General features: G+C 44.7%; 1 protein-coding gene across 5 annotated transcripts in view; it reads right to left on the bottom strand.

Annotated features, from left to right (window-relative positions):
- The window catches only part of BIN1 (bridging integrator 1), a 95,290-nt gene that overhangs the window by 51,641 nt on the left and 20,091 nt on the right, over positions 1-23,558 (bottom strand). For all 5 annotated transcript variants that reach the window (XM_082284659.1, XM_082284656.1, XM_082284657.1 and 2 more), the window contains exon 2: positions 4,513-4,593. In XM_082284659.1, the coding sequence (XP_082140785.1) occupies positions 4,513-4,593 (81 nt within the window). The remainder of the gene's footprint in view (positions 1-4,512; positions 4,594-23,558) is intronic.

Raw genomic sequence — 23,558 nt, 5'->3', positions numbered from 1 at the left:
AGTCTCTTAGAAGTACTGAACCTGCCAGAGAGAGTGAACAGACTGTACAGCCTGTAAGATCTGCAAGCAGAAAGATTTTCAAGGAGAGACCCATGTTCAGAGTTTTGCCCTGAATCCTGTTTTCCCAGCTCCCCCAGGCACCTGTGGTTCCTGTTCAGTTCCCTCTCTGGCATTTGTGGGTTTTTTTTCTTGTCCACCAGTAAAGCAGCTCCCTCGCTACAAAGGCTTTTTTTTAATTGTTTTAAGCATTAATGCTTTCCCATAAAACTTTGGGGTAACTTTAAGACCATTGCACTCTCTCTGTGCATGCAGCACCTGCTTTCTTCAAGCAGCCCATACTGAGCTGTCAAGTACTGCCACAATTCTGCATAAATCATAGAATCACTAAGGCTGGAAAAGACCTCCAAGACCACCAAGTCAAACTCTGACTGAATACCACCATACCCACTAAACCAGTGCCACGTCTATGTGTTTTTTGAACACTTCCAGGGATGGCTTCTCTGGGGAGCCTGTTCCAATGCTCTCTCCAAAATACCTCTCACAATGCAGTTAGACATTGTCAAATACTATACAAAACAGAAACTTTCAACACTCTTGAGCGTACATTTAAAAGACGCTTCTTAAACTGAACGGTAAAAAAGGTAGGAAAAAGAGTCAAACTGGACTCAGGAAAACAAATCCACTTCCCAGTTATTAAAGAGTTTAAGGGTGTGCAGAGGGAAGTTACAGAGGTATGTCTCAAAATGAAGATACTTAAACACACAAGTGTCATCTTGTTTGAGCAGATATTCCCATACTTGCAGTCACAGTGTAATTCAGGCCCATGAGCCTATTAACACAACCAGGTATAACATGAAGGACATTGTACAGATGGATATGCAAAAATAAATGTGCTATGCTTGGAAGGCTGGAAAACCTCTCTCTCTCCTCAAAGACCTAATGAGCCACCTATAACTTACACAAAAGTGGTTTCATATCTTTTTGTGCTTTCTTATCTTTAAACCAAGCCCTAGCTATGTGATTTTCTGTAGAGCTGCTTCTTGGTAGTAGACAGGTTTCCTAAAACCCCAATCTTAAAAAGAAATTATTTCATCCTAATATTAGACTGCAACCCCTTTACATAACCTCTCTGGTTTTGCAGATCTAGCAGGAAGGATTGTATTATCAGCAGGGATGTTCGACATCTGAGAGGAGCAGGAGGTAATGTCCTGTTCCAGATTAGATTAACACAGGGCTGGAAGAACAGACTGTGTAACTACAGGGAGGGGAAGCATTGAAACAACAGCTCCAGGTAAGCCCCCCACTCAGCAAAACTTTAGAACTGTTAAGACAAAGCATGAACCACTGGTGAGAAGCTCCACCCTGGGGTACCAGGGAGGCTGTTAAGCTCGTTTTGCCACATAGGGCTGAAATGGAAACTGCTGGGCATGAAGGGTGTTTGTCTGGGAAAAAACCCTCTCTCTGAGGGGTTACTGACTGTAATGGGAACCTACTCTGCAAGAGGGAAGATGCAATCCCCGCTGCCTGTCCTGCAACTGGGGCTGTGCTGAACACAGCAGGGTGCAGGCAGAGGTGGATGCAGCCTGTGCCAGCAGCACGCAGAGGTGGATGCAGCCTGTGCCAGCAGCAGCTTGCCTCTCATGTGCTTGGTGTGAAAGGCTGCAAACCAGCCCAGAACTTCCACACAACTGGCAGCTCTTGAAGGGTATGGAAACCCAGCTGCTCTGTCAGGCAGAAACACACGGTGCCAGGTGCAAGGGCTGCCACCAGCCTCGCCCAGTCCCTCCAGTGAGCTCTTCAACGCAGCGCACTGAAGTAAGCACTTTGACAAGAGAAGCCAAAGCCTGGCACACCTCGGGCAGGAGCTGAGTTGCATCTTTACAGCAGGACTCCTACTCCCAGGCCAGCAAGGACAATATCTGGGACAGATCCTTGTGCCAGTGACTGAACAAAAGTGACACTGGGAAGCGGAAGGAGGGGGGAGCCTTCAAATGGACATTTGGGCAGGTTAGTTGCCAAAGATAATCTACCATGAGGGAATAATGTGGGGCAGTTCTGCTGCTTGTCAAGCTTTCAAGAAACACAGGCAAGACCTGCAGCTGCATGTTTGTGTCCAGCTCTTTCGTCACAAGCAAATCCATCTGAGCTAAAAAGTTCCTATCATTCAGGGACCTCAGAGTGGTGCTCTTATAGGAACCTGATGGACAGAGAGTTGGGAAGTGCAATGCCTTCCCTTATGTCCACTCAACCACTATTTGAGAGAACCACAAATACCTTGGTTGAAAATGATTAAGTGATTTTTAGACCTGCATTCCATTTGATGACAGCCCACACACAGAAACATATGTCAAAGTGGTCCAACACAGTCATTACAGTCAGAGGAGCCTCTAATCAGCCAGTGAACAAGGCCACTGCCTGCTCACACCCCAGCCAGTTCCACAAGAGAGCAGAGCTGTTCTGTCACCAGCCTGCAGCAAAAGATCAGCTTTCCTCCAGACTTCCGTTTCCCACTGGAGCAGACTTTATAATGAAAGGTCATAGAAATCTCAAAGATAACTACTACACACACATCTCATACATATAAAAATAAAAACAAGTGTGTACATATGCATACATAGCTGCCTTTTTATTCCCCTAGTCTACCTGGCATGATAACTCCTCAGCTCTGGGTATCCTAAGAATCCAGCTAACGCACACTCACAGCTTGCCCTGTAAAACAGGCATTGCCTGCATTTATTTTAGGAATAGGAAAACCGAGGGCCTAAGCAAAACCAGCAGACCCAAAGCAGCAAATGCGGAGCAGCCTCCAGCTTCTTTGATTAATTATTTGGGGAATTTAGTTCATGGTCTGCTCCACAAGACAGGAAAAGAAATTCAGATGTAAGGGATACAAGAGGCAGTGTTTCTTTAACAGGCTTCTCACTGCACCACTTCCAAACCAACTCACGGCTTTGGAAGCCGAAAGAGCCATCCCAGACAGTCACATCTAGAAATTTGGATTTTTTTGGTATTTCTCCTTTAAAAACGTTATTTCTTAACTACTTAAAAATTATACCAAAAAAGTCACATCTAGTAATGTCATGCTGTCAGAAAGCAGCTAAAATCTATTCTGCTGTGTACAAGAGAGTATCATTGCTGGACATGCTACAGACATGCTGCATGAACTTCTGGAGCAACAGCTACTATTGCTGCCAAGAGAACAAGCATTAGTGTCCAAGAATTTGCAATCAGCTCTGGTTAGAGGTAAGTCAAAGCCAGGCTGAAGGATTTTCATTACATTCAGCTGTGGCAAATCCCTACTCAGCTGGTTTTGCGACACATAACCACATCTGCTGAGTCTCAACAGACACGATGCAGCTGCCACTAACAGCTCTAGAAAAAGGTCCTAAATGTGTCAGGCCACAAAAGAGTAACAGATTTCTTCAGCACCACCTGAGCTATGCTGTGGCACACATTTCCTGCCACGAAACAGAAGCAATGCTTCCCCTGACAAGAACCAACATGCAAAACCCACAAGGTAACTGGTGTTTTCCCTTCTGGGAAGCTGAAGGCTCTAGACAAAAAATAAAAAATAAAGCAAAACACACCCAGCTGAAGATAGAAACCTACTGCTGTTGAAGTAGGAGGGTGGGGAAGAATTGCTACACTGTTAAAATATTTCTGTGCGCTAAAATATTGGGGATGAGGCAGACACGCAGAAGAATAACGATTCAGGCCTGACACAGTGATTGTGCAAGTATGGGGAGGAAGTCAGATTTAGGTCTTAGCAAGGAAGGATGTTCCCTTTTCACCATTTGCTTTCTTTGTCTCTTCTGCCCTTCACTGTGCTTAGGAAACCGAAACTGCCTTGTTCCATTTTATTTTTTTATTTCTGATCTGTTTCCCACCCTATCCATCTTTCAGGGACACAATGTTGCTCTTATATCTCTGCTTCCAGAGGAGTAGCAAAAATTACATTACAAAGCAACTGCCAACTGAAGAAAGTGTTCTGGTTGAGCTGTTTCTTTCTCTAAAATTGGGTCTAGAACAAGTATTATTTTTACCAATCTCTTCACTCTCATGACCAGTGACAGGACTGAGAAAACAGGATGAAGCTGAGGCAGGGAAGATTTAGGTGGGGTATCAAGAAAAGGTTTTTTACCCTGAGAGTGGTTGGGCACTGGGACAGGTTCCTCAGAGAAGTGGTCACAGCATCAAGCCTGACAGAGTTCAGGAAGAGTTTGGACAATGCTCTGGGGCACATGGTGTGACTCTTGGGGTGTCCTGCACAGGACCAGGAGTTGGACTCAATGATCCTGATGGGCCCCTTCCAACTTGCATCATACTGTATGATGAAAGGGACCCTGGAAGTCACAGTGTCACTTCTTGTAAGTGAAAACTTAGGAGTTATGGGTCACTTCAATAGGCCTATGTCATTGTTTAATTTAATGGCCTTTAATTGCATATTGCAGCAGATGACTGGAAGCTAATACTGAAACCCAGGGTGCAATTACATATCGCCAATTATCTTACCAGCTGTTTGTTGAAGTTCTGCACACACTGTTCAAACTGCTCATCTTTTGTTTCATCTGCTTTACCAAGCTTCTGAAGGACCTGCAGAGAGAGTGAAGAAAGGAGACTTCAAACACAGATACAGCAAAGCAGTGACAAAGAAACAGTTGCACGTTTTTAGTCCTGAGGCTGAGAGAAGTTTAAAAATCACCCTTATTCTTGCACTCAGAATTTTCAGAATATTTTTCCACACAGTCATAGCTTGCAAACAGATTTACAGATGAGTCAGGAAGAACTCAGACCTCTTACATGCTGCTGTACTGAAGAGCGTGACTGAGGCTTGTCTTTCACTGGTCTAACGCTTTTTGCAGACAAGGCAATAGCAATCCAGTTGTTTATCTCCTGAACCAGCAAGACGCAAACCACATCCCTAACATGCCTTGTGTTGTGTAGTTACACTTATCCCAATTTAACACTAGTCTCTAGTCCAGACAGGGTGGGGTTCTGCTCCCAGAACAGCTGGACAGTCCTCAAACACAGAAAGCTGTGCAGAGATCTCAGGGAGAGAGGGTGGCTGGAGCAGTGAAAAGTCCCACCTTCTTTCCACCTTTTCTCACTGTGCACACACTTGGCAAGGGCTGGCTGCTGAGAGCAACTGGGGACCTTACACCATTAATCTGTGTGACACTCAGTCCAAGTGTCACTTCTGAGAGTGTCAGCAGCCACCTCCCTGCACAGCACAGCTCCCCATAGCCTGTAAAGAAATCCTTATCAGACTACTTCTCTTATCACCTCTCTCTCTTAGTTCCCTCTCCATGCAGCTAAGTGGATTGCTTCCAGGCTTAGAACAAAAAAGCATTTCATGTTCTGGGCTGGCAGGTATGTTCATCACAAGAAGTCTGGGCAAACCTGTGGAGGAGGACAGCAGCTATTTGTCATGCCCCAAGCAACTCCAGCTGCAGGGAGACTGGGATATAATATACACTGTGACTGGTTAAGGTCGATTACATCAGCTCTCTTAATCAAAACTAAAACCTAACCATGCCAGGAAAAAGAAGAAAAAAAAAAAAGCCAGGGACAGTAAAACCAGAGAAAAGCCCACCCAGTCCTCAGTCACAGGAAGTTTTGGTGAGTCAGAGGTGAGCTACAAAGGGGGCTGAGGGAGCACCTCAACAAGCAAGGCAGCCCTGTCTGGAAAGGGCATGACTGCCCAAGAGGCAGAAAGCACTGGAAAGCTGGAGTCTCCCTTGCTCTGCTGAGCACAGCAGAGCAGCCCTTTACCCACAGACCCCAGCTATTTTTGGGGAGAAGGGGATTAAGATGAAAATAGCAGGTGTCTGTTACTGACATCAGGTCTTCAGGTAGACCATTAGTAAGTGTTTCCAGACTCTGAGGGACTACCAGAGAGCCGTGACAGTCACCCAAACCAGTTTCCTCCAGCTGCCTTTGCTATGCATGGATCTTCTCAGAGAGCACATAGGGAATTTTTCCTCTGCAAGGCAGGGATCAGTCTTTCATGATTAGTCCCTAAAATGGAATTGAAAAGGATCATGCAAAGGGATGTAGAACAGAATATTTTCAATTTGAAGTGACCTACAACAATCATTCAGTCCAACTGGCTATGCACCTACTGGCCCACTCTCATTGTTTTTATACTGTTGAAGTGGAGGACACCTGTTATGCCTATTTGGCTAATCTCAGGTCCTCTCTCCCCCATACATGAATGGATATTCCAATCTTAGCCCTGACCACAGTAACTGACTGTAGTGGTAGACGTGATGAATCAGTGCAGTCATTCAGCATACAGCTCCTAAATCCCCTTATTTCAGCTGGGATTAAATGTCTAGAAGGGAGTCACTGTTTTTCATTCTCCCTCTGTTCAACAGCTTCTCTTCACCTCCAGAAATTGCTGAGGTATTCCAATGCCAGCAAAAGGAGGAAAAAGGATACACACACAAAGAGTGCTCTCTTTGTCACCAAGAGCTGAATCAAGAACCTCCAGAATTACAAGCACAACTTTCTACAGCTCAAGTGCCAGCAACAAACACTGCAGCTACAAATGCCTAATGTGCTTGGTAAATCTGTCTACACAGCAGGACATAGACAGCATGAGTATTCCCTTCTTCCTCACAAACCCTTGGCACATAAGAGCTTGTTGGAGAGAGAAGAAGCAATGTTGATTGTACTGGCAGAGTCTTGTAGACCAGACACTGGTGTCTCCTGTGCTCACCCACTCCAGCAAAGGGGAGCACATCCCATAGCAACACTGCTGCTGAGGCTACACATTCCTCTGCCATGCCAGCAGGAGAGAAGGATTCAGTATGGCCCCATCTTTCTTATCAGGTGGTATGGGGAACCTCCTCCAGATATTGTTCAGCTGCACTCCCCTAAGCTGCCAGATCTATGGAGCAGAGAGTTCCCACCAGCTGGATGACTTCCTAGGTGTTCAAAGAGCAGGCACACCAATAGTGCCCATCACTGATAACAACAAAGTATGCAAGCTGTAAATTCCAAAACAGAGTTCTCAACGTGCAGATCAATAGAATTACTGGGGATATAGAGGAGACTTTTACAGGGCAATGCATCTGTCTGGCCAGTCAGGAGATGTGATGCTTTCAGGCCTGGAGGGGAGGGAAGGAGAGCAATTAACTGGGAGGAATCTGGAGTATGTCACCAGGGTCAAAGGTTTAGAACAGCCTCAGTGCTTCCTGGTGAAAAACACTGAGCAGCACTCACAGACTATTCATTACAGAGCCATGTGTCTGCTTCCAGCACATCCAAGGAGTTAATTTCCAGTCCCATTGCCCCCTGGGGAACATGCACACTTAGTCTGGGATCATCTGGTCAGCTGGGAAAATCTTGTTCCACTGTGCTGAGGTGCTCTGCACAATTCCTGCTAAATACTGGGCACTGGAAAGGGCTCTAACTCCCAGTCTATCTCTAAGGAAAAAGCTCCCACTGTAACAGGGAAGCTCAGGTGGGGAGCAGCTCTGAATGAGGAGAGAGGAAGCAAGGAGAAACCCTGTGTGATTCCACAGTGGTGACAAGAGGTGGATTAAACAGGCGACTTGGGGATGTCAGCAGAGGAACAAAGCAAGGAAAACAAAACTAGTTACAAGAGAGCGGCTGTGAGAAATGAATCCCTGGCTACACAAAAAACCCTGCTCTTGCTTCCTACACTATTCCCCATCTGGGAGAAGGCTTGTGCCCCATGTCTGCTGGCCATATAATGATCCCTTTTTTACCTGCTATGACATAGCAGAGAGACAACAATCCTGCAGCAGGACAGGGGTTATCTTCTCATAATGCTCTCTCTCATAACCAGATCTGCCCCACAAGAACAGCCCAGAGGTCGAACCCCAAGTCATCTGAGCAACACAGAAGGATGGCGCCGCAATGCTGGCCCTCAAGCCTACTCCAGCTCCCCCATCAAAGAGCTGTGCTGGCAAGTTGTACAAACAAATCCCTCTGGACTCCCCGAACCAGGCAGGGATGGAGCAGATGGCCCTGGGTGTGCTGCTGACTGCAGACATGTCTGTGCTCACTGCTAATAACCCGTGAGCTCACAGGATAACTCCCCTCCCCAGGCTGGTACGTGCCGTCATAGGTCAGGCTATTCCGGGTGAGCCACGGCTGCTCCCTCCCTTCCCCTGCGACAGTTTTTAATCCTCCAGCTCACTGCAAAGCCAGATAAAGTTCGGATGGAAACTTCAGGCCCTTTGATAGCTATTAATGGAGCAGATTTACCAGGGCAGGAGACAGGACTCCACCGCAGCTCCCAGATCTCGGGGCGGATCAGAGATGATGTGATGCATCAGCTGCTGTCTGGTGGCAAACCACACCAGAAGCAGGCATGGATCTGGCATTTAAAAGATTAAGCAGCAACCATGGCTAGGCTCCTTGGTCTGCCCTTGACCTCAGGAGTCCTGGCCCTGCTTAAGGATAGGGCCCATTTCAAGATGGTGCAAGCTAGGGTGAAGAAGGGAATTCTTTGTATGAATCCGACAAAACACCTTGTGAAACAGATTTCAGAGAAGGCTCTAGTGTTGCTGTGGGTTTCAGCCTTGATTTAGTACAGTTCACTATGACAGGATGGGGCTGTCATCCCAGCCAGCGTTTTTGGCCTCAGGCACCAGACATCTTTTCCAGCGTTTCTCAGAAACCAGTTCTCTTCTAATAATTATAGCTAGACCTGCAAATGCTCTGCATTTCTCACACATTACGATCAACAGGCACAGACCAGCTACTGTAGCATCTCCAAAGAGAGCCAAATTCCACCCATGGAGCCTCAGTTTTTCCTGCATTTGAGTAAAAGCAACAAGCAAAACAAGGAGACTCAGAGTTCAACTGAAGTTTTGAAAGCACTTTAAGAACCTAGAAGGCAAGATGCTATTAACAAATCAGTAAATAATCACATTCCTCTTATATCACTGATGTGTTTGTAATCTGCTGTTGTGGGCAGAGCTATCTGCAGTAAGATTGGAATTGCTACAATTTGAGAAGCGAGGTAAGGAAGCAGCAAAAGGGAAATACAGAAATTCTCGTATCAGAGATGTGACATTTGCTAGCAATGGTCAGAGAAGTAAAGGCATGAAATAGACTTTAAAAACAGCATTTTTTCTTAGCAAATTTGAAAATGTGCTTTGGGATATCCAAGTTGCAGGTTTTCCTCAAAGACCATTAGATTCACACAATGACTGAGTATTACCTAAATACCACAGCTTTGTAGGACTCAAAAGGAAGCATCTTATCTGGCTGCAGTTTACCCTTTTTTTCCCAGGTTTGTTACAGGTGGAAATATTCCTGAAAGGCAACCCCCCCACACACTGATTAGTATAGGGTCTCCAGCTCTGCTTCAAGAATTGGGCAGGAAGAGAATGGAGATCGGGGCATGAGCCCTGTGACCACCAAACTCTCTGACACAGAACAGCAATCCCCATTAAGGACAGACACTTGCTGGCAATGCAGCAGCTGTCAGCATCAAGAAGCAGTATCAGACCAACTAAAATGTGTTCAGCTTTGCTCAAAAAAGCAACTGTAACATATTCACATTTATGCTTTCTAATAAAGAAATATATGCCAGCTGCTTAGTGCAGCCACAGTTCTCAGTCAGCACCTTCCCTCACTCCCTTTTGAACTATCAATGCCGCAACAAAACAAAAGCCCTGAAGCCCCAAATATTCTCAACAAACCCCATGTAGACTAATTCTGTGAACCAATAACCTAGTAAAACTCTACTTTTCACGGCATATGGGTCACCCAGGCCAAGGACCAGTTTAGGGAATGCAACTGATGAGCAGGAAGGCAATAAAATAAAAGCATTTATTTTGTGTCAAAGCTAAATCTGCCTCTGAAACACCTGAATTTAGAGTGGTCCAGCCCCGATGAAGGGGAAGTCATTAAGCCCACAGCCAGGGAACTTCAGCCCTGCAAGTCCACATCTTACTCCCCACTGTATCAGAGAGGGACTGCACTTATATCTTACTGACATGGGCCCACTGCCCCTAAATCACTCCATCTCCTGACCTCTCCACCCCTCACCAACACCACCTCTGACTTCTGCTGTGTCTGCCAACTCCAGTGCATAATCTCCAAGTCCCAAGTGGGCACTAAGCCAGTAACTACTGTGGCTAATTTTGAATTGCAATAAATTGGCATGTGCCAATGGGACAACTAGCAACAGAACAAATAAGTCCTTGATGTCAGGCTGCTGCCTATTATTCCATGGAAGACATTATACTCGGCAGTGTCTTAGTCAGATGGAAAGCACAAAGCCACGTAACTTAATAAGGTACAAACAAAGGAAGTTCCATAAGTTTTTTTAAGCCTCATTTCTTCGGTGCCAAGATGCAATGTGACTTGTTCAATGAAGCAGATTTGTGCTCATGGAATACTTAGGTTATTGCATTCAGTTTTGGGGAGAAAAGCAGAGCGGCAGTGGGAATCTGCTCCCCCTCCAACCCTCCCCAGGAGCAGGGCATGTCCTCCTGCCCTCCATGCCTGACTCCAGGCTGGTTTCGGGGACAGCCTGGCTTTCCTCATGCAAGCCTGACACAATTAAGTCTTTCTTTCATACAACTGGACAAAGGAAGATGGGGGTGGAGAGGAAGAAACACCAAACATATTAACGTTTCATTTTAAATTGAGGAAATTATTCCCATAGCTGAGCAATCACCAAGGCCCTTGGATCACCGGAAGATGGGAAAGGGCAATGTCAAACTTGGCACACACAGAGCAGTTCTTGTTTGCTTCTTACTTGCTAACAAGGTTCAATAGATCCCACAAAGACAGGACATTGCCTCTGTTACAGAACTAAGTGTTGGGAAATGAGGGTTCAATACTGCATTTTGTTAGAGACTTCCTGAATGACCTGGAAAAGCCATTCTAATGTCACATCCATCCAGCTGTAAGGAGGAGTGTTTGGTCAGCATGTCAGAGAGTCACCAAATTTATCTCTGGCATTTCCAGCTGGCAAATAAGAGAGGAACAGAGAGAGGAGATGACCAGTTTTCAGTGCTCAGCTCAAGACACACTGAGTTTGATTTTCACAGGTGTCCCTATAGCTAAACTATGTGAGAATTTTCATGCTTAGAGCCATATTCTAAAACAACTAAAAATACTATTTTCAGTTCACATAGCCAAAAAATATGTGAACAGTAGAGACTTTAAATCATTAGGATAGACTGCATGAAGGTCCTTTACTAAGGAAAGACCTTAAGACAAGCATCTCGAGTGTGATTTAAGCCAGATTGATCTCACTCTACACAAGAGACAGACCCTGTAAGGCCCTTCCAAAGCTGTTCTTCCCAAATCCAGAAGATGACAGCTTCAGTGAAGGTCAATCACTTTGTGTCAAAAAAAAATCCTATTCAAAAAGACCTCATTCCTTCCTCCGTACAACATGAAGTACAGCATAAACCCAAGAGTGACTAGATAATAACAGCATGCATAGCCAAAGGAACACCATGTATGTGTCAAAGAGCCACCACCTTTTCCTAAATACTACTGTATTAAAAAATTTCTGTAGGAGCCAGTCATGCTGCATTGCCTTGAAGGCTCATCTCAAGTATTTTCCTCTGACAGCTGTTAAACAGCAGCCTCACTGTGACCTGCACCTTCAGGACACACTTCTCAAGTTTAACGTGACTCACTGTGGTCACACTGAGTTGCATTTCATGCTTCATCCTTCTCTCTCACTCTGTAGTCAATATAGAAAAAAATAAAGTTCCAGTTTTCTCACTCAGAATTATTTCCTGGAAAACCTGCTTCCCCATAATGGGCTCAAGAGAGAGTTCATGGCAACAAGTTTCACCAGGCTAAAGTAAGCATCTTAAAATACACAGGACATTGAGTGTCTTAGGACCTTAGGTGACCACAAAGAGAAGGATCAGGTCTAACCCCAGTTTCTGGACCTTTCTCCCACAACTACCTCCACAGGTTTAGTGGATCTCAGGCTGTTCCTGTACCTGGAGCTCAAGAACCTGTCCTGCATGCTGTTGTTGGAGAACTCCTGTCTTGCCTGGCAGGTCAAAATTGCTATACCCATAGGCAGAACCCTGTGCCCAAGATAAAAGCCCTCTTGGACATGGGCCAGAAGCCCAGTTAATCTTCTGCACTAGGAAAGAGGCCAGGATGATTTTCATTTCCCTGTTTACATCTTCTTCTCTTTCTACTGTTTTCAGAATCTGCAATAACATCTGCTGACCCCACTCTCTGTCTCAGCAAGACCAGCATCCCTGAGGACCCACATTAAAAGCATCTTTGTTTTTGGAGTAGAACCTACAACAGTTTCTCCCCAGCCCATTCCCACCCTACTGACAACACTCAATTCTTTCTCAAGAAGGTACCAAACACTTTGCCTTCAATTTCCATGCTGTGATCAAATCACTTATCTAAAATGGGCTTTGACATTTCCCTGCCTTAATGCCACTCCCACTCTGGGAAGCCTTCACTATCAGGATCTGCTAACACTGTCTCTAACTATAGTATATTGTCATCAAGCAATGCTTTAAAAAAATGTTCGTAGTCCTTTACATTCTTGCGAGGCTCACTGCTACTTCCCACAGAACTGGGCTACAGTATCTAAGTGGGATGGATTGATTCTTGGCTTCCCAGAACACAGCAGTGGGACTTGTTCAAGTCAGAATTCTAAACCAAAAGGCACAGTAAGTACTGTGCAGCTAATCTGTGCTGATTCCAGCCTCATACAGACTCATTAAGGAAAAAAAATAAAGATGGCATTCAAGGGTACACAAAGCCCAGGGGCTCAGTCAATTTTTTGTGGCATCAGCTTTGGCAAAAAGCCTATAAATAACAAGCTCTTTGAAGAAATGGGAAAGCTCCATATGCATTCCCTTGCTTTTACTTCAGATAAGCACTCTCAGTGGGAAAAAAATTTGTTCATGTTACTCTTTAATAGCTCCAGTTGAGTGCTAAAGAAAAAAGTACAAACTTAAAAAACCTCCAAAACCCCAAACTCAAGAGCTTCCCAATATCACTGGCAAATATTTAAAAGCTACACCCCAAGCTCATTGTTCCACCTAATATGTTACTCAAAGTAATTTTTTAAAAAAGGAAAAGAAAAAAATCATGACTAGAACTGCTCCCTTAACAGCAGTATGTCCAGTGGTTTTCATTACCTGTCCAAGGAAAAGTTCAAAATACGCTTACAAGGATTTTTAAAACTGGCAATATAGAAGCCTTCTTTTATTCAAGACCCTACAGTAACACCCTCTCAGTGGTCGATAGAGAAAAGACATTTCTGAACAAATCAGCAGGTTTTTTAAGTCATACGACCAGCCCCTAGATTTTCTTCCATCTAAGAACAGGTTGCCAAGCCCAAGCTCTCTCCTTCCAACAACTACTGTGAACACATTTGCATCAAGCAGATCTGCTCTACTAGATACCAGCAAGATGGACCCTGAACTTGGAGATCTTTAGAGGGAAGATACCACAGAGACTAAGCCAAGACCACCTGGTTGGCCTGGCAGCAAATGCTTTCATCTCTGCAAAGGCCAATCCAGAATGCTTCACTGTTTTTTCCCAAAAGCACAAACCAAGGTGAAGGACACAAGGACACTCACCACACCTGTATCAGGTACAGTACAAATTACATTTCTTGATTGCACCATTTGGGGAGAACAGGGCCCTTGCCCTTCCACATTTCACCACCTACATCAGGCACGGATTTACCAGCAGTGTGAAAGGGGATGCTGTCCCCCTGTTACCAGTCACGTATGTTCCCACAGCAGGCAATGACATGAGTTCAGCTGCCCCCTCCTCCCAAAGGATCACAACTATGTCCTCAACATAGAGCTGTGCAGGCTTCTCAAGTGTCTTTCTCTTATGTGGAAGAAGATGCCAAGGGCAGCTGAGAGAGCACAGCTCAGCTGACATTAGCACAGGGCAGCAAGAGTGCTGTGCTGAGGTTCTGCCACACCTGCACCAGACAGCAGGGACTGCTGAGTATTTGTATCTTGTGAGTTTGGGAGATGAAGCCAGAGTGGGACAGGCACCTCAGGGTGCTTTTGCTTTTTTTGTTTTGATTTACTTTAAAGAGTGAGGGCTCCTTCATACGCTAAAGCAGCAGCATTGTCTGCTAAATCCTTAAAGACGGTACATGGCAAAGCATGCAGTGCTCCTAGTTATCAACGCAGTCGCTTCTGTCCTTCACAGTTTCCAGTTCTCAGATATCCAGATCTGGTTCAAGCTCAGCAGCTTTTATTTTTGATGGCAGTCTCAGAGCTCAGTTACCAGCCTTGGACAAGATGGCTCTGCTCAGCTTCATGCTGGAAGGGTGTCGACAGATGCTGAATATATTATGAACAAGTGGACATGAGCTGTCACTCCCTAAGGAGAAGAAAAAGGCACACTGAGGAAATTTGGTCACTATAAATCAGTTGGAGGGGGGGTCTGTTAAAAGATCTTCAGATTGTTTTTATTCCTGCTGTGCACCATACATTCATCAACATTAAAACAGGCCCATGAAACAACACAGGAACAGTAACTTAAAACTGCCACAAAGTATTTCACGGACAGCACTAGGCAGCTAGAAATGGCTCAAAACATCTCTTTATTTGATGAAGTGCAGAAAGAAAAAGTATTTCCTATTCTATTTTCCTCTAAGAAAGGCAGTACCAATCTACCACTCATGTCTTTACAGATGTCACATGGTGGAATGCCTAGGGATTTCAGTTCTATCCCATACACAGTTGCTGAAATAATCAGATTCATCAGTCAGCAGAACTCCTTTCATTCACAGGAGTGCTGATGGACCAACTCTTCTCTCTCACCCTGGTACTCCATGCCCCAGAAAATCCCAAATCCAGGCAACCAGGACTGCCAATTACAGCATCAGTGCAGCTCCAAAAGCCTGGTCTGCTTTGTATCATCATTCATCGTATGTGACCTCAAGGCAAAAGGCCTTTCTTGTTCCAGATTTGTTTGATTACAGTGGGATCCCGACCCTGGAGTTTTACTCTTCAGAAGTGCTGCTGTACTAATGCACTATCACACTAATGAGAATGAAACTGGACCACGCGTCCGGCTTAGCAAAGGGCAGAAAGGTTGCAAAGCACACTCAACTGAAAATCTTCAAGTCTCCTACAGAAAAAAGATGCAGCTCACTCCACAAATATCAAGTGACAGTGGATAACACTGCTAGCGCTGCTTATGTAAGTGTAGTTTTGTGAACTTGAAGAGCAAGGACTGAAAGAAGTGGAAGCAGAGCGGACAAGGAATGATAAAAAAACCCTTTCCAGCAAATTTTTCCCCTGTCATAAGCATCCAATTGTTTCTGACAAGGAACACAGAAGCAAGGTAAGGTGGATATAAAGACATGGGGACTGCTGACATGACAGAGCAGTTCTGAGGGCATTGATGCAGCCCAGTACCGCTACCCTGATTGTACATTTGCACCTTCATTTCAGACAAAAAAGAAGCCAAACCTAGGAGCTTTCCTGTCTTATAAAGAATGGATGATACCACTCTTCTAAATGCCGGTGTTGTTCTCAGTTCATCTGGTTTATGCATATGGCTTCTCTGGGCACCACTTGAAACCACACCTTTCTGCCCAAGTAACTCCGTTAGCACTGTCTAAAGTGACATGTCACCTCTCCAGAAACATGAGGCAAGTAAGTTGTTCATGATGTTCACAGAGGGTTGAGGAGTTCCACCAGCTTTCATGGTACATTTTTCATTATAATGTCAGAGGAACGTTAGAGCAAATCCTTCATGCACCTAGTGGAGGATATGGAGCCTCAGGGCCTAGTAAAAGAGGCAGATATTCCTGCTTGGGTTAAAAATCTGCTGCCAGACCAGGCCTTGCAAAAGATAGCATCAGAAGAAAGTCATATTCCTGAAAGAATAGAAGCTTACCAAAGGTCTATAATGGGAGACAAAAACATTACTCTTTGGGTAATTAATCTGAAATAGCCCTCTAAGCAATAGTGACCAAAAAGTGCTCTCACTCAAGCACCATTTAACGGTGTCAAGTTATGCATAAGCTCAGGATATTTCTGGCTCAGCCATCACTGGACAAGGATCTGCTCCTCTCTCTCTCTCACTGTGCTTCAGTACCATTTGCTTGAAGATTAAACGGAACATGCTTCCCCTGATAGTCCTCATCCTTCAAGGCAAGGCTGAGAAGCACATTGGCAGCTCTGCTCTCTTGGTCTAGCCTGCTGTGGGAGGCAGGAGGATTTTTCTCTTGCAACAAGGTTCATTAACAGGAGACTCTTCTGAAAGCGTAGCAGGGATGCAAGGCAAGAAATGAAATCTCAGCAGTCAGCTTAGACCACATGCTATTTCCAGATGGCTTACGGACATCCACCCACAAAACATGTCATTAGCTGTGCACAGGTGGGGGTAAGGCTACCAGCCAATTCTAAGTTCAGCTTGCCCAGAAAACCCAAAACCGCCCAGTCATACTGACAGCCCCACAGTTATGAATATTTGCCACGCATTTAATGAGAGCAAACCCAAAGTGCCAAAATAGGCAATAACCCTTCAACACTCTGGTATCTTAAACAAGTATCTACCACAACTCGTCCACGAAAATCCATGAAGGTTTAACACCTCCCTCTTTCACATTCAGCCATGGTTTGAAATTCCGGTTACATTTTCATTTGCAGAAGACCTCTCCTGTTTTTGTATCTTATTAAGCACACACACGCAGACAAACACAAAATCACCATCTAAACTTAGACCAGAGAAGTTAACTCTGCTGTAAATGTCACCAGGTTTAAGTCATGGCTGGGAGAATAAGTTTGTGTTACTGTCAATCAAAAGCCAGGCAGAGACATATTGCTGTATCAAACACCACTGCCAGCTGTCTCCCCCAAAGCAAATGCAGGGTCTGTTCTCAGAATCTGCGAGCCCTTGCTGTGGCCATTAATAACCAGGGGAACTGTCAACAACCTGCAGCTCTCCCAAGGCCCAGCTTCACATGCCACCACTTGATGTTACAGCCTCACTTGGAAAGGCCTGAAATTTCAACTGGATTCATAGGAAACAAGAACATTTCATATATGAATCAATGCAGCTGCCCCTGGTTTGCAGAGCAGCACACATGAGAAGGCTGAGCCGAGCACAGGCTCAGCTCACCTACATCATCCCTCAGGGGGTGTGTCACAAAGAACCAGCATTTGCTTTGCACCATCCCAGTCACATCCTACTACAGAGTGAGAGGGAGGCAGCCTGGCACTTGGAATCTCTCATCTCTAAAAAAGGGCTCACTGAAAATATAAGATTCTCTGGGAAACTGGTGGATACTCAATAACCTGGGAGAAAACCCCACTGCTTTTATTTGAAGGATTCCAGCTTTGTGGCAGTGCTTGTGGACAAAACCAGGCCCCCTCATTTTGTTTTGAATCCCGGATATGAAAGGGTATAAAGAAGGGGATTGTCTTGTTACATACGACAGACTTTAAATTTCCAATAAAGACCTTTCAAAGCAGAACAGAGACAGCACCTATAGAAAAAGTAGAGTAATCAGAAGGAAGACATGATTTGTGGCTTTCTGCATGGAGCAAAGCTGGGCAGTACCTAAAGGAGGGGAGTTACACCCTTCACCTCAGTCCCTAGGCATGTATATCACTGGAACTACAGCCACCAGTACCTGAGCACTCCTTGCCCACCACATTACTTATCTGTTTATCCACTAAAAAGCACTTGTATGTCTACAGACATAATTATTATTCCTTCAATTCTCTGCCATCATTAAAATGACACAAATATCAGAATCAACAGTTGCTAAGACACCCACATGCTCAGTTATACTCCCTGCTACTCTGTCCTGGCCTCCCTCTTGCTTGTGTTCTTCTGTTCCCCATCTTCACATGCTTTTGTTACACATCTGGTACATAGAAGCAGTGCCACAGTTCTAAATGGTCCCAGCTCCTGCAAGGAGAGTCAAACACACAGTTCTCACCCTTCCTGTGCAGCTGACTTCACCCTCAGCACACTTTCAAAAAGGGTTTAAAGGGCCTCTTGGAAATTCAGGGGTCAGAGTCTGGGCTTCTCTGTTCCCTCCTACAAAAGTTGCACAAATCAAAGTCCTTTGCAAACAGTTACAATGAAGAACCATAAACTTACCGTGCTCAGATCATAAGCAAAAGGGGAGAGATGTAAAGTTACAAGGAGGACAAGTTACCTTGCCAGAAATTATTAACTCAAATTGTATTTTCATTATCAGCCCAGGATCTCCACTTTCAAAATACAACTCCCTTCCCCATCCCATCACAGCATTTGATAAGCAAAAGGCACCTGGTATTTACATAGGTTAATGTTTCTCATTTAAAAAAAATGGGATAAGCTTCACTTCAATGTAAGGAAAACTCCAGAGGAGTTTCAACATGACATATAAACTGATATTGTCAGAGTGGTTCTGATTTATTGCTTTGACTTTATCAATTGTGTTGTTTACAGGAAGCTTGAAATGGAGACAAAATAAAGATACTCTAGTCTGGATCTGAGCTCACTCCTGCATGGGGGCAAACTCTGCTGTGCCCTGTGGCCTTGCTGCATAAAGGTCAGCCATGATCACAGGAGCAGTTACTAGACAGGGGAGTATCTGGGTCGTTAACGCACAAACTTTATTTAGCATAGACTTCATTTATTATGAAGATTCACCTATTTATTAATACTATGAACATTACATCTTCATGCTGGAGCAATCACTAGGAGCTTGCAATTTTTAAGTACACAAGTGAAAGCATCCCAGGAATCAGAAAGGAACCTGCACTCCAGAGGGAAATCTCATACAACTTGTAGCTTCAGCTGTGATATCCACTGCCCCCTCAGTCAGGAAGTTCAGCATCACCTCTGAAATCACCACAGAGCTTTCTCTCCCACCAAAAACGTTAACAACTTCATGTGTTCCCTGTGGGAATTTTCATCTTTTGGGGGGAAAAAAAAAAAAGAAAAGAAAAAAGAAGAAAACCAAAACAAGACAACGAACAGAAATAACCAAACAGAAAGAACAACAAAAAACAAAACAAAACAAAAAAAAAAATAAACCCACCACTCTTTCAGTGTTTTGTTCTTATTAAAGTTGAGAGTTCCTACAGAAAACACTTGTCACTGAAGACCTGATTTAGTCAAAGTTTTCAGCTACGATGCTTGTCATGATAATGAAAATGTCTTCATACCAACCCAGATACAGAAGATTAAAGACCACCTGACTTGTTCTGCGAGTCATTTGGTGCTAATCTTGTTATAGAGGCTAACAATAAAATCATAATGTCTGTATGGGGCCCAAAGGCCTTGCTGACCTTCTGTGGTTAAAGTACGCTTATTCCATTGCTAGCAGCACTCACAAAAGGAGGGCTGGAACTGCATCTAGTTGCTTTTATCTCCTCTTGCCCAAGAGTTTATTTGTAAAGGATTACCAGGAGGGAGCAAGTTCAGATACAACTCAAGCTGTCTCTGGATCACAGCAAGCCTCTTTAACCACATCACTCCGTTTCGACCTAATGCACATTCACTGCTGCCTACCTTTGGTTATGCCACCATAACTGCAACTGCACAGCATTGTGAAGTCCCCTCTATCATTCAACATGGGCTGCAAGAACACCATCAGGACATCTTTATGTCTAAAGTCACTAAATCTTCTATGCCAAGATTTCTGTATTTCACAAACTTTTTCTAAATTCCCTTTTCAGTACCAGGAGCCAGTGCCTTGAAACCCCACCTAACACACTTCAAGTCACACATACAGAACAGAGAAGCTCCTACTGGTATCTAAGAACATTCACAGCCTCTTACATTACATTTCATATTCAACATGTTAAACTGACAAGCCATAGACACCCTTGCACTACACTGGATGACTAGGAAGGATTCAAGTGCACAATCCACTTAAGAAGCTGGACCAAAGAACCTCCTAACACATCTCTAGTCCTGGACTCACTCTGCAGCAATATGTACATGTATGTCCCAGCCTTGCAGCAAGTTTGCCCTCAGAGGAAGGCAGCCAGACTCCTTTGCTGTTCAGTGCTGGCTGTGCAGTGCTGCTGCAAGACTCAATGGCCTGTAATGCTGTAAGACACAACGACCTGACAGCACACACTGGAACAAGAGCAAACTCAGCACAGTATGCTTTCTAACTCACACTTTATTCTAACTCATACATTACAACTATGTCCAGTAACCAGTCAGGTCGTGTTGTGAGTTTTACTGTCAGTACAGATCACCACCACAGTGACAAAAGCACCAAACTTCAGGTAGATTCACCAGTGTAGGAGCACTTCAGTGCCATCACTCCATTCATCTCACTCTGCTGCACAAAATTTACTGCAAAAGCCAAATAACAAAAAGGGACCAAGCAAGCTTTTGTACTTCTGTCCCACAGGATACATTTAAATGCTTTGTTACAACAAACAGAGCAAGTTATCTATTCTAAAACTTGCCTCATTTAAACATTAACTGTCTCCAGACAGTCATGTACAACTGTGCGTTAACGATCAGTCTCCCAAACAGCTTTTTGAAAAGCTTGTCACTGGAACAGAGACCTGTTTGAATCTTTACTACAAAGTCAACATCTAAAGCATTTTTATTCCAAATAATTATGTGCAAGAGATTTTGCCCTTCTTCATCCCACACATTAAATACAACAGAGGCCTTCTCATTTGCCCAGTTCCTTGCAGTGGATTTTTTCCATAGGTAACTTAAGATTAACTTTTGTTTTGACATAGACCCCCTTATCCTGGTGGTTCCCCAGCCTGCTTCTGTTCTTGCTGCTGCTGAAGTCAGGGAAGAGCCAAAACCAGCAAAAGAAGGGAACTAAGATTTCAGGGACTAGAGTGATTGAAGGTTTTGTTCACCTACTCAGAAAATGAAATTCCCTGAGAATGAAACCTGCAGAGGAGACTCCAGATCTATGCTCAAGGCGAACAGGAAAGGCAGGGCTTCAATACATGAAATAAGGCAGAAAAACAACAACAGATGATCTGGCACTGTAGGAAGCATCAGAGAACAGCCACAGATGACATGTGAGAGTTGCTGTAGAAGTTACTACTTCTCTGATTATCCATTAAAGCAACTGTCAGTCAGGGGTGAGATGGACAGTGACAGCCAGGCAAACACAGGCATCACAAACAACCTCCACCATGTATCACCAAAAATCATCCTTCTCAGCAGAGACAAGGGGATCAACGAGGGAGGCACTTGGTGCAAAGCCATCTCACCACTCTGGCAGCCAGATCTGAGCAGGCAATTTTGCTTTGCTGATATTTGAATGGGAGTGTCCAGCTCGCACCAACATACTGTGCTTCTAGTGGTTCAACACAGCATGGGTGGGGGTTGCCAGTTTTACTTTAAAAGTACCCCAAGAACACAAATGACACATGAAAGGTACAATGTCATTCATCCAACTTTTTCAGAATGGGGAGAAAAACCCCACTGAGTTTTTAGACCATCACCACAAACAAATCTGTTTCATCAGCACAGGATTCCAGATGCAGGAGACCAGGTTAGGAAAAAAAATAAGTGTCTGAGCTCACTCTGCAACAGTCATGCTAGATTGTGGGTAGGATGGTGGTTCAACTTTTTTTTCCCAACTGTAAACAGCACAGGGAGTTAAACAGACAGCAAGGCCAGAAGATACTGGGTTGAAATTACAGATCTGGCAATAAACACAAAAGAATGTCTCGTGATTTTCAGCATGTGGTCTGCAGACTTCAAGGCCAACGAAGAACAACTATGGAAAGCAAGCTGTATATCTGGCATTTACAGAGAAGGCCAAACCCCTGGAAAAGAAAATTAAGGCCCCATGATATAAGAAAAGTTTGAAGCCCTGCTCTAGTTCATCTAGAATATGGATGAGACTTTTTTTCATGAGGTACATTCCTCTCCATGGTTTTAAGGGAACCTTGTTCAATACCACTGACACATTCACATACAACTCAACTATGGGAATGGAAAAAAACCTCCTTCCCCTTAGACACAACTCACAGTCTGCCAGGTCTAACCCCCCCAACAGGAGCCATTACCTGGTGTGTCTGACAACAGAACAAGCACTTCATTAAGACTAACACGGTACAATCTACTCCAATTATGAATAAAGACTTAAACCTGGAGTGAATGGAGTACGAAACAAAAGAACCATAGTGATGAGATTTCTTGCTAAAAACCTTACAAAGCCTTCTCTGTTTTCTGTAACTCCCATGCAGAAGTAAGAGGAACTAAGTAACATCATCTCTTTTTTGGTCTTTAAACACAGAGCCGTGCCAGGCCTGCCAGTACAGCTGTCCAAAGTTATGTATCCAGTAAGGCTCCTACCTCAGCCACATTCAGCAACACCAGTGTCATGGCTGTGGTCACTGCTGGGAGCAGGAGAGGACACACCTCAGTCCTCGGTGCTGCAGGTGCCAGCGTGTGCCACGTGCTGGCTCACATGAGTGTCCTTCCAGCACAGTCACACCAGCCCCCTGGGCAGCTCCTACACACTAATTTTGGCTCAGCGTGGCTTTAATAAAAATGAGTCATGACAGCAACCAGCAAGTGTTCCATGGCTGCTGCTATCCACACTGGTATCTCAGGAAAGCAAAAATGGCATGTGCACATATCTCTGTGCCTTCATTCCCATGAGGCAAGTGCCATCACCCAAATAATTCTGCTATCACCTGCAAGAACGAGGTAGGCACTGAGGCTGCTGTCAGCAGCTGCTCCATTCCCCCCCATATTGGACAATGTGGCAGATACCTGCTGGGCATGGGACAGTGTGTCAAAGATTAAACATGAGCTTTTGAGTTCTCACTGGAAAGAGAGGTGCTCTGCTGACTCTCTTCCTTATCAGTCAGGGGCACAGAATAAAACCTCCCCGTTGGATCCTATCCTGTCACAGGTTTCACTTCCCATGCCTTTAAACAGCTCTGCGTGACCACAACCAAGCAAGGACAGGAACTGGAGTGCTTCCATGGAGGGGAACAGAAACCTGAGAAGGGAGGAGAACTTCTTTTACCAGGTGGGTGTTCCCTGGCTCATTCCCCATTCCCAACCTGCTCCTCCAACACCTTTCCCCACCAACTACCACACTTTAGTTTCAGAGATGTGCAGCCTGCAGAGTTTCAAAGGTGTTAAATTACCAAACATTATTACTGAACAAAGACACGGTTTAAGAAAAACAAAACCCCAAAACAAACACACAACTGAGATTGGCTGCATAAAGTATCTTTAAGAGTGAAGGTAGAAGAGAACAGGGAACAACGTTTGTCTGTCCCTGTTGATTCACTGTTACCTGCACCTGGCCACAAAGGGTCACACTCACCCAATATTTAGCTTACCCTTGTGCAAACCTCGACCTCACTCATCCCTTTTCTCTTCTTCCTCTCCCAGAATAAGACAATAGGAAACACTCTCTGGTCAGTGTGGCGACTCTGAGCCGAGACACACCAGACACACACGCACCCCAGGGGGCTCTGAAATCACACTGAAATCACTGCGTGATGCCCCAGCGAGAGGAAAGTGCTGAGAAGCACGTCCATGCCCCAGGCTGCAGCTCCCAACAAAAGGAGCCTTTGTCCCCTGGTGGCTTTCGCAGGACTGTGCCAGAATCAACACGGATCGAT

The sequence above is a fragment of the Coloeus monedula genome, assembly GCF_965178545.1.
Source record: "Coloeus monedula genome assembly, chromosome: 7".
Taxonomy (NCBI): domain Eukaryota; kingdom Metazoa; phylum Chordata; class Aves; order Passeriformes; family Corvidae; genus Coloeus; species Coloeus monedula.
This window is presented reverse-complemented; position numbering and strand designations above follow the sequence as displayed.